The sequence below is a fragment of the Hoplias malabaricus genome, chromosome 2 (assembly GCF_029633855.1).
Source record: "Hoplias malabaricus isolate fHopMal1 chromosome 2, fHopMal1.hap1, whole genome shotgun sequence".
Taxonomy (NCBI): domain Eukaryota; kingdom Metazoa; phylum Chordata; class Actinopteri; order Characiformes; family Erythrinidae; genus Hoplias; species Hoplias malabaricus.
Window position 1 is genome coordinate 2,103,036 of NC_089801.1, and position 12,322 is coordinate 2,115,357.

General features: G+C 40.6%; 1 protein-coding gene across 1 annotated transcript; it reads left to right on the top strand.

The window, feature by feature from the left end:
• The first annotated feature begins 606 nt into the window (after positions 1 to 606).
• On the top strand, positions 607 to 9,055 carry plrg1 (pleiotropic regulator 1). The gene is made up of 15 exons (XM_066660113.1): positions 607 to 794; positions 1,688 to 1,794; positions 2,006 to 2,139; positions 2,702 to 2,755; positions 3,138 to 3,231; positions 3,620 to 3,710; positions 3,932 to 4,033; positions 4,305 to 4,397; positions 4,696 to 4,845; positions 5,202 to 5,303; positions 5,629 to 5,731; positions 6,087 to 6,195; positions 7,301 to 7,440; positions 7,855 to 8,048; positions 8,323 to 9,055. Exons 1-15 carry the CDS (start codon positions 786 to 788, stop codon positions 8,380 to 8,382), a joined length of 1,542 nt encoding a protein of 513 aa, XP_066516210.1. The 5' UTR covers positions 607 to 785; the 3' UTR covers positions 8,383 to 9,055.
• Positions 9,056 to 12,322: the final 3,267 nt, after the last annotated feature.

A 12,322-nucleotide genomic window follows, 5' to 3' on the forward strand; every position in this document is an offset into this window, starting at 1 on the left:
TTCCCACCATGCGTAGACTCCAGACCCACCGCGATCCTGAATTGGACAAGCATTTACAGAATTACGTTTGTCAGTGTAAACACTGGTCATTTCTTTGTCCTTTTGTCTGTTAAATAAAATAAAAAGTGACAATTATTCATTTTAAAAAAATGACAGATTTCAGATTTTTTAGTTTACTTAGTGTCTCAACATTTCGGGTGTTTCTTTAGTTAAATCATGATATTTGTAATGTACAGTTAGAAAATGGAGTGAACGTTGTTAGAAGGTCCATACTAGAAAACCTATCATGGATAAAATAAGTAAAATCCATGGATGAGTCTCCAAAAAAGCCTCAAAAACAAAGATTTAGAAAGCTTTGGTTTATTGCGTCATAAACATTAGGAAGATAAGGGTGGAGGTAGACTGGAATAACGTAGATGCTGTTATGGAGTCACATCTAGCCACTACTTATTAAGCGGTGCTCTTTATTCTTGGAAATATCTTATAATTGTAAGTTACTTAAAGAGGTGGTTTGTAGTGTGGTAACCTATCTCTGGAGAGGGACAATTATGTACTATGTAAATAACGAGGAGGGTGTAGTACCGGGGTTTAACGCTGAGGGGCAGTACCCTGTTTCCGCTGCAGCTCGTTTTCTGAGGGAGAAGAAGAGCGGCTGCTGCTGGTGTGTTTCCGCGGTACTTAGCGCCTTGTGTCTTTTTCTGTTGCCCCCCGTTTTTAAACTCCTTTTACACGTTTTTCTGATTTGGATTCACTTTAAAACACGTCCCCAGTGGGTCAGCGACAGGATGACGGAGGTAAGGAGGCGACCTCAGGCTTTAAAGCTAATTTAAATTCGTTTTATTTTTCGTCGTTCGCTGAACGTTATGCACTCTGAGCTTTAATAATATTTTTTTGTGTGTGGAAATATGTGTGAAAGTGTTTGTGGATTTCGCTGTGTGTTTGTGTAATATTGTACATTTAAAACATCTCCATTTTATTCTTTCCACTGGAGCTTTATTATGTTTATTCCTCTAGGTTTGCTCCAGAACTAAAGAAATTCTACAAAGGTCTTAAAGGAGAACTCCACCCCAGTTTACAAAATTCCCCATTAATCCTCTGTGAGAGGAGAGTGTTTTGTTGTGAAAAGTATCACTGCAGGAAAACCCAGCTCTTCCTATAGGACACAATTGATTTGAGGCACAAGTTGTCTGGCTAAACTGTGAAATCCTGTTTTTCAATGAACAGGACCATGGCTAAATGTCACTGAGAAGGTATGATGTGGGAGGTGGATCATTCTCAGTGCTGCACTGTCACTGGTGGTTCAGCTACTGTCTCTGAACGAAGCAGGGTAGTCTAAAAGTGGATACAGTGTTTAATATCTCCAGCAGCACTGCTGTGTCTGATCCACCCGTGCCAGATCAACACGTCAGTGTCACCGCAGTGCTGAAAATGATCCACCAAATCATATCTGCTCGATGGGGGTCCTGAGCTTTGAAGAACATGGTGAAAGGGGGCTTACAAAGTATGCAGAGCAACAAATAGACTACAATCTATAATTATACTATAACATGCTCCTGTATGGTCAGGGTAGCTTACAGAAGGGGCTGTGAGAGTGTCCACACTCTGCTCCTCATTTCCTTGAAGGAGGCTTTGTGTGTGGTTTTGAATGTGTATATAAGTGTGTTAATGCGTGTTTATTTGTCTATAGGATGTGCAGAAACATTCTGTCCACACACTGGTCTTCAGATCTCTGAAGCGGACTCACGACATGTTTGTATCTGACCATTCTAAACCCATCTCACTCGATGAGGCGAGGTGAGTTGAGCAGGAAAATCTCCTGTCTGCGATCAGCTCAGGCTTTGGTCATTCTGGAGTTATCGAAGCTCACGATAACACTTAAATACTCTGGATTCAGAATAGTTTTAAATGAGACTGGATATCAGCCGCTAAAAGCAACAAAAACAGAAAGCTGTTTCTGATGCCTTCAACATTGTTTTACCAGAAACTTTTATTTTTTTTTCCCCAGTCACAAGTTGAAGATGAATGTGAAGCTGAGGACAGAGTACGGGCCGGTCTTACACATGCCAGTTCTGAAAGAAACCAGAGGAAAACCTGTTGACTCCTCAGATCCCCTCAACAGCTTAGGATACACACCTGCTGGTTGGTAACACTTTTTTTTCTCTATAACACGGATATTTTGGCAGGTTCAGCCATGAGTATTTTGCAGTGTTTGATTTATGAGCAGCTTTTAAGAAGGAAAAACCTTAACTTTAAGCTGAAGTCTATGTCTAAAAAAATTAATAAATAAAGTAAATAATACTCCAAGTAATTGGAGCATTTCTATTGGTCCATTCATCATTAAATGTTCACACCAGAATCAACAAACACGGACATACAGGTTTTTAAACAATTTAACATCAATAATGTATATTAAACTACTTTTTTTTGCAACAGTCTGAAATGACACACTGCATTTCATATTAATACTATTAAAACTAAAGGTATATTTATCTTCATCTGGTGTCAGAAACACTAGAGCAGATCAGAGTTTATTGATTTATAATTAACCAATACTGATTGTTTTTCTTACTGGCGCCCCCTCCAGGGTGTGTTCCTGCCTTGAGCCCAATGATTCCAGGTAGGCTCTGGACCCACCGCGACCCTGAACTGGATAAGGGTACCAGATAATGAATGAATGACTATTGTTTTTGTAATTCAACAGATGCTGATCCAGAATATCTCATCACAGGAACCCATCCATATCCATCTGCTCCAGGTATGTTTTAAACCCAGCGTCCGACGGCGTACATCAGACCAATCCACTATTAAAGTGAGGGCCAGTACTGTAGAAATTATTAGGCCTCATAGTAAGCAAAGTAAACCTATTTTTTTTAAACCTCAAAACTAGTATCATCCAACAGCAGCTCCTGAAACTGCTCCTCAAACCAAAACCTCTTCACTCCCACACAAGATGAAGCTTGTCGGTGTGCATGGGGTGTTTTGGAGACACATGACAAAGCCTCATAATTCAGAGGACTGTTTTGAAAATTTTGCTCATTCCCCTCATAGAGAAATCCAACTGAGACCCAGAATTCCTCTATGTGAGCACGATGCTACGTCAGTGCTCTATATAACCATGTGTTGTTTGTTTTTCTTAGGTGTGGCTCTCACTGCAGACACTCAGATGCAGAAGATGCCAAGTGAAGCTGGAGTGCAGTCCATGGCCCTTGCTCTACCTCCATCTAAAGCAAGGTAACCAGAAATCCCGCTGATTATCGGGCGAACCGCAGGCCTAAAGCTTGCTGTGTCAGAGGAATATTGGCACTAGTCTGAACCAGTGCACTGGTATAATAGAAATGGGTGATTTGAGTTGCTCACATCATTTCATGGTGCTTTCTCTTTTAGGACACAATCAGTATTAGAGAGTTTGTGTTCTGTCAAATTCTAAATGACTGACTTGTTAGATCCTTTGTGTGTGTGTGTGTGTGTGTGTCTCTTCATGGTAGTGTTGAAGTGAATTTAATTTATTCTCCGTTATTGTAGTAGATTATTTTGAGCCCAGGTCTTCCTGGGAAACGCGCTTCTGTCTGTCGTGGATGTAGTTAAATGACCGATTATGTTTTTGTTGTTCGTTTTATAGACAGGATTTGGTTCACACCGCAGCTGGTGTTGGAGACATTCTCAGACATGCAGGAGCTGCAGAGAGATCCCAACCTCCACAACATGCACTGGTGAGAACATAGTGTAACCATTTAAACAGATTTGGAGCATCAGAGGAAATTGGTGTTGCATGTGTGTGGGGAAAACCTATGAGGCAGCCGTGAAATCAGAGATGGTGGTTACTGTAAAACAGTTCAATTTTATACTGGTGCAGTTCTTTTTGAGATGGATTATTATTTCCCTGTGAATGTGCTGTTTTGTTTAAGTTTGTTGTTTGACCATTATCTTCCAGGCTCTAATGGAAGGAGGAGGTATGAAGAACACATCGCTGGTGCCTAGAAAAGCTCCGACAATGCCCAAACCACAGTGGCACCCACCATGGAAACTCTACCGGGTAAAGAGAGAACAGAAATCACAGAGAGCATCTGGAGCACCACCGCTTACTAACATATATATAAAATTGTCATTGTCCATTAAACAATTGTCCCCTTTTTTACATCAGCACATGGGAGCTGTGTAAAGGGTGAACTAATAGAATCTTCCATCATTTTGCAGTTTCAGAATGACTTTATTAAGAGTTACTTTTAATAACTCTTTAATTTTATTAACCTGTTGCACTTCTCCACACAGTAGTTTTAATGGCTGTGTACTTGTTTGTGTTTCAGGTTATCAGTGGTCATCTGGGCTGGGTAAGGTGTATAGCGGTGGAACCTGGGAATCAGTGGTTCGTCACTGGATCAGCAGACAGGACGATAAAGGTACGCTTTAATAATGTCATCACTGCTACCTTTAACCATGACATTGTTGGAATGGCAGAGTGGGATGGGGCTATAAACTGAACAAAAAACGTTAAAAATGACTTTCACTAGATATTGCTGTGATGAATTGATGGCATTCAACGAGAGAGACATTATTAAGGTCGGAATTAATTCAGACATTAAGTTTGATATTGGTAACGTTGAGATAAGGTGTCACAAGATTGACAGTCGTAGTTGTATGTATAATGACTGGTGTGTGCACGTGTGTGTAAATGAAACGCTACACATTGTTTTACAGATCTGGGATTTGGCGAGTGGGAAGCTGAAGCTATCTCTGACTGGTCACATCAGCACCGTGAGGGGTGTAGCGGTCAGCACTCGCAGCCCTTACCTCTTCTCCTGCGGAGAGGACAAACAGGTCAAATGCTGGGACCTGGAGTATAACAAGGTAACTGATATATAATATTACTAATGTACTGCAGTACTAGTCAAGAGAGTTTTATTGTCAATTCTGCATATGTATAGGACATACAAAGGATTGAAATTACGTTACTTTCCTCTCCAAGATGCAGTAACATTTAACAAAAAATAGACTAAATTCTTATTGACTAGTAAATCAAATTGTCTTTTACTTTTTTTTATGTAAAAGTCCCCTATGCACACATTCGTTTACATTATAATGAGGGGGCTTGGCATTTCTCTGCTTTTACAATCACAATGAAAAATATATTTTGGACATATGTTTGCTTCTATTTCTCCATTTGTTGTTTAGGATGTGTAACTTATTGCGTTTTGTTTCTGCAGGTTATCAGGCACTATCACGGTCACCTGAGCGCCGTTTATGATCTGGACCTGCATCCGACTGTAGACGTGTTAGTGACCTGCAGTCGGGACGCTACGGCCAGAGTGAGTCCCCAAAACACTCTTGAAAATTAAACATGAAACAATTCTAAGATAAGTCTGAAATAAACACAAAATTGTCCGAAATTAGAGAATCATTTTTGTTTGGCTAAAACTTTTTATGGGAAAAAAAATCATTGAAACACATTAAAAGTGCAGCCAGTCAGTTTCCCCATTGACTCTTCTTCATGTAATGACACAGCTGTTATACTGACACCTAGTGTCCACGCTGTGTCGGATGGTAATGTAATGAGTACAGTATCATCGGTAAGGTTATGATTTTGTTTTAGCCTGATGTTGTTCAGCATATGCACATGTTTGTGTTTTACAGGTCTGGGACATAAGAACCAAGGCCAATGTCCACACCCTGACTGGTCACACCAACACCGTCGCCACAGTGAAGTGTCAGAACTCTGAGCCTCAGGTCATCACAGGTAACCACTTCTGTTTATGAAGGATCACACAGACACTGCACATACAGAATATGTTTTCATTGCAACTTGTGCACAATATTGGTATAATAATAAATTGTTATGGAAAAGCATTCTAGCGCCCACTGGGTGGCCTCTGGAATTGGTGAATTAATGTATTTTAAAATCATTGCAGTGGAAACACCACATCAGGAATAGTGCACCATGATGCACCACACCCACACATCACAGTTCTAGGAGTTTAGGATAATGTGGTTAAAAAAAAATTGGTTTAACTTAGGAGGTTAAAAAATAAACAAAAATGTGTATTTTTTTTTCCTCAGTGGCACAAAACTTTTCTTGTTTTTAATTTGTTTAGGAAGCCATGACACCACGATCAGACTGTGGGATCTGATAGCTGGAAAAACGAGGGCAACTCTGACCAATCACAAGAAATCTGTCAGAGCCATCGTCTTGCATCCGCGACAGTGAGATCCATTCATTCATTCATCCATCCATCCATTATCTGTAACCCTTATCCAGTTCAGGGTCGCGGTGGGTCCAGCCTACCTGGAATCATTGGGTGCAAGGCAGGAACACACCCTGGAGGGTGCGCCAGTCCTTCACAGGGCAACACACACACTCACACATTCACTCACACCTACGGACATTTTAGAGTCGCCAATCCACCTACCAACGTGTGTTTTTTGGACTGGGAGGAAACCGGAGCACCCGGAGGAAACCCACGCAGACACAGGGAGAACACACCACACTCCTCACAGACAGTCACCCGGAGGAAACCCACGCTGACACAGGGAGAACACACCACACTCCTCACAGACAGTCACCCGGAGGAAACCCATGCAGACACAGGGAGAACACACCACACTCCTCACAGACAGTCACCCGGAGGAAACCCATGCAGACACAGGGAGAACACACCACACTCCTCACAGACAGTCACCCGGAGGAAACCCATGCAGACACAGGGAGAACACACCACACTCCTCACAGACAGTCACCCGGAGGAAACCCACGCAGACACAGGGAGAACACACCACACTCCTCACAGACAGTCACCCGGAGGAAACCCACGCAGACACAGGGAGAACACACCACACTCCTCACAGACAGTCACCCGGAGCGGGAATAAAACCCACAACCTCCAGGTCCCTGGAGCTGTGTGACTGCAACACTACCTGCTGCACCACCGTGCCGCCCCAAGATCCTTTCAGCTTTAAAAAATAAACATCATAAAGCTCAGTGTGTTTCTAATATTTGTCCAGTCTTAAGCCTTCAGAATATTACAACTTATTCATTAATATTATTTAGCATTATTATTATTTAACTCCTTTAAAGGGGCAGCCTGTTCATTTTTTCCAGTGATTCATTCTCATTTTAATTTTACATTAAACCTGTTTTTAAAAAGATATCACAAAATATGCTATGTTAAAAATAGTTTATCTACACAAATATTTGTTTAGAACTGAGTGGATGGCTTTTCTGTGTGATTTAATGGTAACGGAATTAATTGATTACTGATTAAAGTAGTGTGTGTGATTATTTTTGATTAAATTTAATTTGTTCTTCCAGATACACCTTTGCCTCTGGTTCCCCAGACAACATCAAACAGTGGAAATTTCCAGATGGAAACTTCATTCAGAATCTGTCTGGACACAATGCTATCATCAACACACTTGCAGTTAACTCTGATGGAGTCTTGGTATCAGGAGGTTTGTGGGATATTTTATTTTTTTTCCTCCGATCTTTCATTTGGGGCTTTTGGTTCAAAACTAAGGTTTCCCTCAATGCAAAAATATTAAGGCTTTTACTGTGCATTATTCAAGAATCTTTCTACTGTATGTTATTGAAACAAATGGTGAATTCCGTGGTTATCTGTATTAAATAAACGTTAAATGTTTTACGCACATTTTTCCTGCCAAACCTGGGTGTCAGACGTGACCAAATCAAAATGTATCTTTGGATTGGTTTTGCTTTTTTTTCTACTTTTGTCTCCTTGAGTGGTGGGCAGTGTATTTAGCTGAAAGCACACTTCCCAATATTGATTACATTTTTATTTGTCTCTTTTTTTCCCACTTCTCTTTCTTTACTTCCTTCATTTCTTTGTCTCATTTACCACCTCTCAGCTGATAACGGTACAATCCACCTGTGGGACTGGAGGACTGGGTATAATTTCCAGCGGATCCATGCGGCGGTTCAGCCCGGTTCTCTGGACTCTGAGTCTGGGATCTTTGACTGTGTTTTTGATCATTCAGAGTCTCGCCTCATCACCGCAGAGGCCGACAAAACCATTAAAGTTTACAAAGAGGACGACACTGCGGTGAGACACAGCTTTTAATGTCACTACATGCACAAACACACACTTTCATTATCACATGATATAAAGATCTGTTTGATGTCCCATCACTAGAAATGTACACTTTATACATTAAAGGAACAACCAGTCATTTTCTTAATTATACATTTTATATTGACACTTGGTGGCTTGGATATTTGTACAAAAACCTTAAAAGATTGAGGAACGTGTAACATAGTGTATTATATCCTTTTATTAAGAGACTTTCTGATTTCTTCATTATTGTTTTGTGTTTCAGACCGAGGAATCCCACCCTGTCAACTGGAAACCAGAGATTATCAAGAGAAAGCGATTTTAAAGTCATGGTTGTTGTTTTTTTTGTGTTTCCTATTTGCTCTTTTATTTCAATTCATATGCTATATACACCATTTTCTCCCCATAACCTCATCAGGGTCACAGTAATGACTTTGGGTTACATTCATCATCAGGAACGTGTGCTAACTTTGACCTTTTATTAATGAAAAGCATCTGACTGTTGGGGAAGGAAATTAAACTGAAAGATGTAAGGATTTACAAAAAGTAAATTGTGACCAAAAAGAAGTCCAGCTGGTCATTTTTGTGAGTGAAGAGGTATTTTCCCGACAGTGATGGACTCTGTGGACTGAGTGGATATTTCACATGTGACTGGCACACACTGCTTTGAAGGGAAAATCCTACCATTCAAATATAATTAGACGTTTTGCCAAACTCAGTTTTTCTGGTACAGGTCAGAAAACATGTTTTTTTAGTTGTTTGTAAATACATTTTTCAGTTTTTAACTCATTAGATCTTCTAGTGCTGTTGAAAAAATGAACTTTGCTTGAGTTAATCATAACATTTTCTTCAAGTGAACCATTAAAAATTAATGAGATACTCTGCTGTTTGGATTCTGTGGCTCAGGCTCTTAATCGTGAACACTGCATTTGTAAAATAAAAAGCTAAACGGGCACTGTGTTGTTTAATTTTAAATTGTGAAGAGAAATATAAGTGTGATTTCCTGTGGGAAGAAAAAAGTGACTGATGAAAAACAGTATGTATATAAGAAGTGATACATGTTTATGTGCAAGAGAAGAATATCTGCTTTTGTCTCCTGGTAGCATATGCACTAATGTTATTTATTTATTCATTCATTCATTCATTATCTGTAAAAGCTTATCCAGTCCAGGGTTGCAGTGGGTCTAGAGCCTACCTGGAATCATAGGGCGCAAGGCGGGAACACAACCTGGGGGGGGGGCGACAGTCCTTCACAAGGCAACACACACACATTCACTCGCACACTCACACCTACAGACATTTTTGAGTCGCCAATCCGCATACCAACGTGTGTTTTTGGACTGTGAGGGAACAGGAAACCCACGCAGACACAGGGAGAACACACCAAACTCCTCACAGATAGTCACCTGGAGAAAACCCACGCAGACACAGGGAGAACACACCACACTCCTCACAGACAGTCACCCGGAGGAAACCCACACAGACACAGGGAGAACACACCAAACTCCTCACAGATAGTCACATGGAGAAAACCCATGCAGACACAGAGAACACACCACACTCCTCACAGACAGTCACCCGGAGAAAACCCACGCAGACACAGGGAGAACACACCACACTCCTCACAGACAGTCACCCGGAGAAAACCCACGCAGACACAGGGAGAACACACCACACTCCTTACAGACAGTCACCCGGAGAAAACCCACGCAGACACAGGGAGAACACACCACACTCCTTACAGACAGTCACCCGGAGAAAACCCACGCAGACACGGGGAGAACACACCACACTCCTCACAGACAGTCACCCGGAGGAAACCCACACAGACACAGAGAGAACACACCACACTCCTCACAGACAGTCACCCGGAGGAAACCCACGCAGACACAGGGAGAACACACCACACTCCTCACAGACAGTCACCCAGAGGAGAACACACTAAACTCACAGACAGTCATCCGGAGCGGGAATCGAACCCACAACCTTTATATATGATATATTTCTCCTTAATGGAGATTTTTTCGCTCTAACGACTTAATTGAGGGAAATGACACTTTAAGTAAATCAGATGGAGCGGTTGAGTGATTTGTCCAGCAGGTGGCGCTGTAGTGCTTGGCAGTGAAGAGTGTAGGTGGTGTTTTTGGCTTTTAAATGGATAATACCACTTCAGCCAAAACATTAAAATGAGCTCCTTGTTTCTACGATCACTGCACATTCTCTCAGCTGCACTGACCAAACAGGAGCACTTTGTAGTTGTAAAATTACAGACTGTGGTCTATCTGTATACAATATAAGCCACCTTTCGCCCTGTTCTACAATGGTCAGGACGACTGTTGTGCTAGTAAAAGTGGATCAGACACCGCAGTGCTAATGGAATTTTTAAAGCCCTAGAGATTGTTGGAACATCAAGTGAGTTCATGGCCAATTTACATCAACACAGTCTCAGTACTTTCCATTGAAAATGGGTTTTCTCATGGCAATTATATATATACATATATACTCTCAAGGTAACTATGTACATCACGTGACGTCTCAAGGTGCTGCCATATGCTAATGAGATGATCACGTGACGATAAGCAACCCAGGCGACCTAGCTGAGGTTTGAGGTGGTTTGAGACTGCCGTTAAATAAAAGCCTCCTCCATTTAATGTGGTAAAACAACCACTCAGTGTGTTCAAGTTGAATTATGTGAGTTCGTAGACATTATGTTTTAAATTGAAATGTAACTGCTGATCTATTTAAGGTGGAATGGAAGTTACAGAAGCTAAGTCATGGTGTCTTGAAATTAGGAACGGAAAACATATTTTATTTGAATGTACTACTTAAGGGGGAGTTAACAATAACTGTAGAGAAGCTAAGCAGTTAGAGCATCCATTTAAGGTGGAATAAAATATTTTTAAATGTCGGTAGTTTTCAAATGATTCCCACTAAACAAGGAACGTCCCTGGACGTTCAAAATAGGTCTAAAAGTAGTCTGTCCGTCAAGGACATATTTTAAACGTCAGTGGACGTCCAAAATCCATCTTAATAAGTTAGTTAAGTGGTGACCAATCGATAACGATAACGTCAGTGGACGTCCAAAACGCGTTTTATTCAAGTAATTTATTTCGGGACCAATTAATAACGTCAACTGACGTCCAAAATACGTCTAATAGTCGTCTTTTCAATGTCTGTGTTTGGACGTCTTTTCAACTTTCATTTTCAACCTTAAGTGAACGTTGATTAGACGGCAGTCATTACGTTATTTCAACGTTGAATCAACGGCTAAATGTTTACTGGGTTGACTTTATATCTCTGTATTTCTATACACCTTTCTCTCCTTTTTTGCTCTTTTTAAAAAGTTATTGCTTCCCTCACGTTTCCTTTTTAACACTTCGTTTTCATTCTCTCTCTCTCTCTCTCTCTCTCCCCCCCCCCCGTCTCTCTCTCTCTCTCTCTCTCTCTCTCTCTCTCTCTCTCTCACACACACACACACACACAGCTCAGTTCAATAAGCCTTATTGGCATGACCAAAATCAGATATAGTATTTCCAAAGCATTATTAAAACAACGTTAAGTATAAAGAACATAAAAAGTCTCACTTTCATGAAAAGTAGTAGTAATATTAATAATATAATAATCATAATAATAATGATAATGATGATGATGAAACAGCATACTAAGTAAACTAAGAATCAGGTAATAAGTTAAAAATTGATTGTAATAAATATATAATAAGTATAATTCAATTTAATTTAATATGTGAAAATGTTAACAATAGTAGCTCTCTATCTCTCTTTCTCCTGTTCTAAGTCTCACTCCTTCCCCACCCTCTCGGTTATCTCTCTCTCTCTCTCTCTCTCTCTCTCTCTCTCTCTCTCCCTCTCTCTCCCTCTCTCTCCCTCTCACACACACACACACACACGCAAGAGTTGGACAGTTGGAGCTCAAGCTGAGCACGCTCAGGAGTGTGTGAAGAGTTGTCTGGGGTTATTTCAGTGGATCATGAAGAGTGACCTGTCCAGGTGAAGTAGGTGAGAGACCCCCCTCTTTTATTTTGTAATACCATTTTGCTTTTGCTTCTCTGTCTATATCTTTTAATTAAATGTATTCCTCCATTTCTTTTTGCTCCTCTTCCGTTGATTTCTCACTCCTTTGCTTCTGTCTTCTTTTTTGAACTTTGCTTTTCTTCTGTATTTCTTCCTATTATCTGACCTTTTAATGTGATTTTTATCTTTTTATTTTATTCTCTCTCAGTCGGTCTGTACTGAAGCTGGAGCTTA

Excerpts from the sequence above, each read along its gene's own strand:
- plrg1 (XM_066660113.1), top strand. Across the intron at positions 4,034-4,304 it reads CACCATGGAAACTCTACCGG|GTTATCAGTGGTCATCTGGG; the intron begins GTAAAGAGAGAA and ends TTTGTGTTTCAG. Across the intron at positions 4,398-4,695 it reads CAGCAGACAGGACGATAAAG|ATCTGGGATTTGGCGAGTGG; the intron begins GTACGCTTTAAT and ends ATTGTTTTACAG.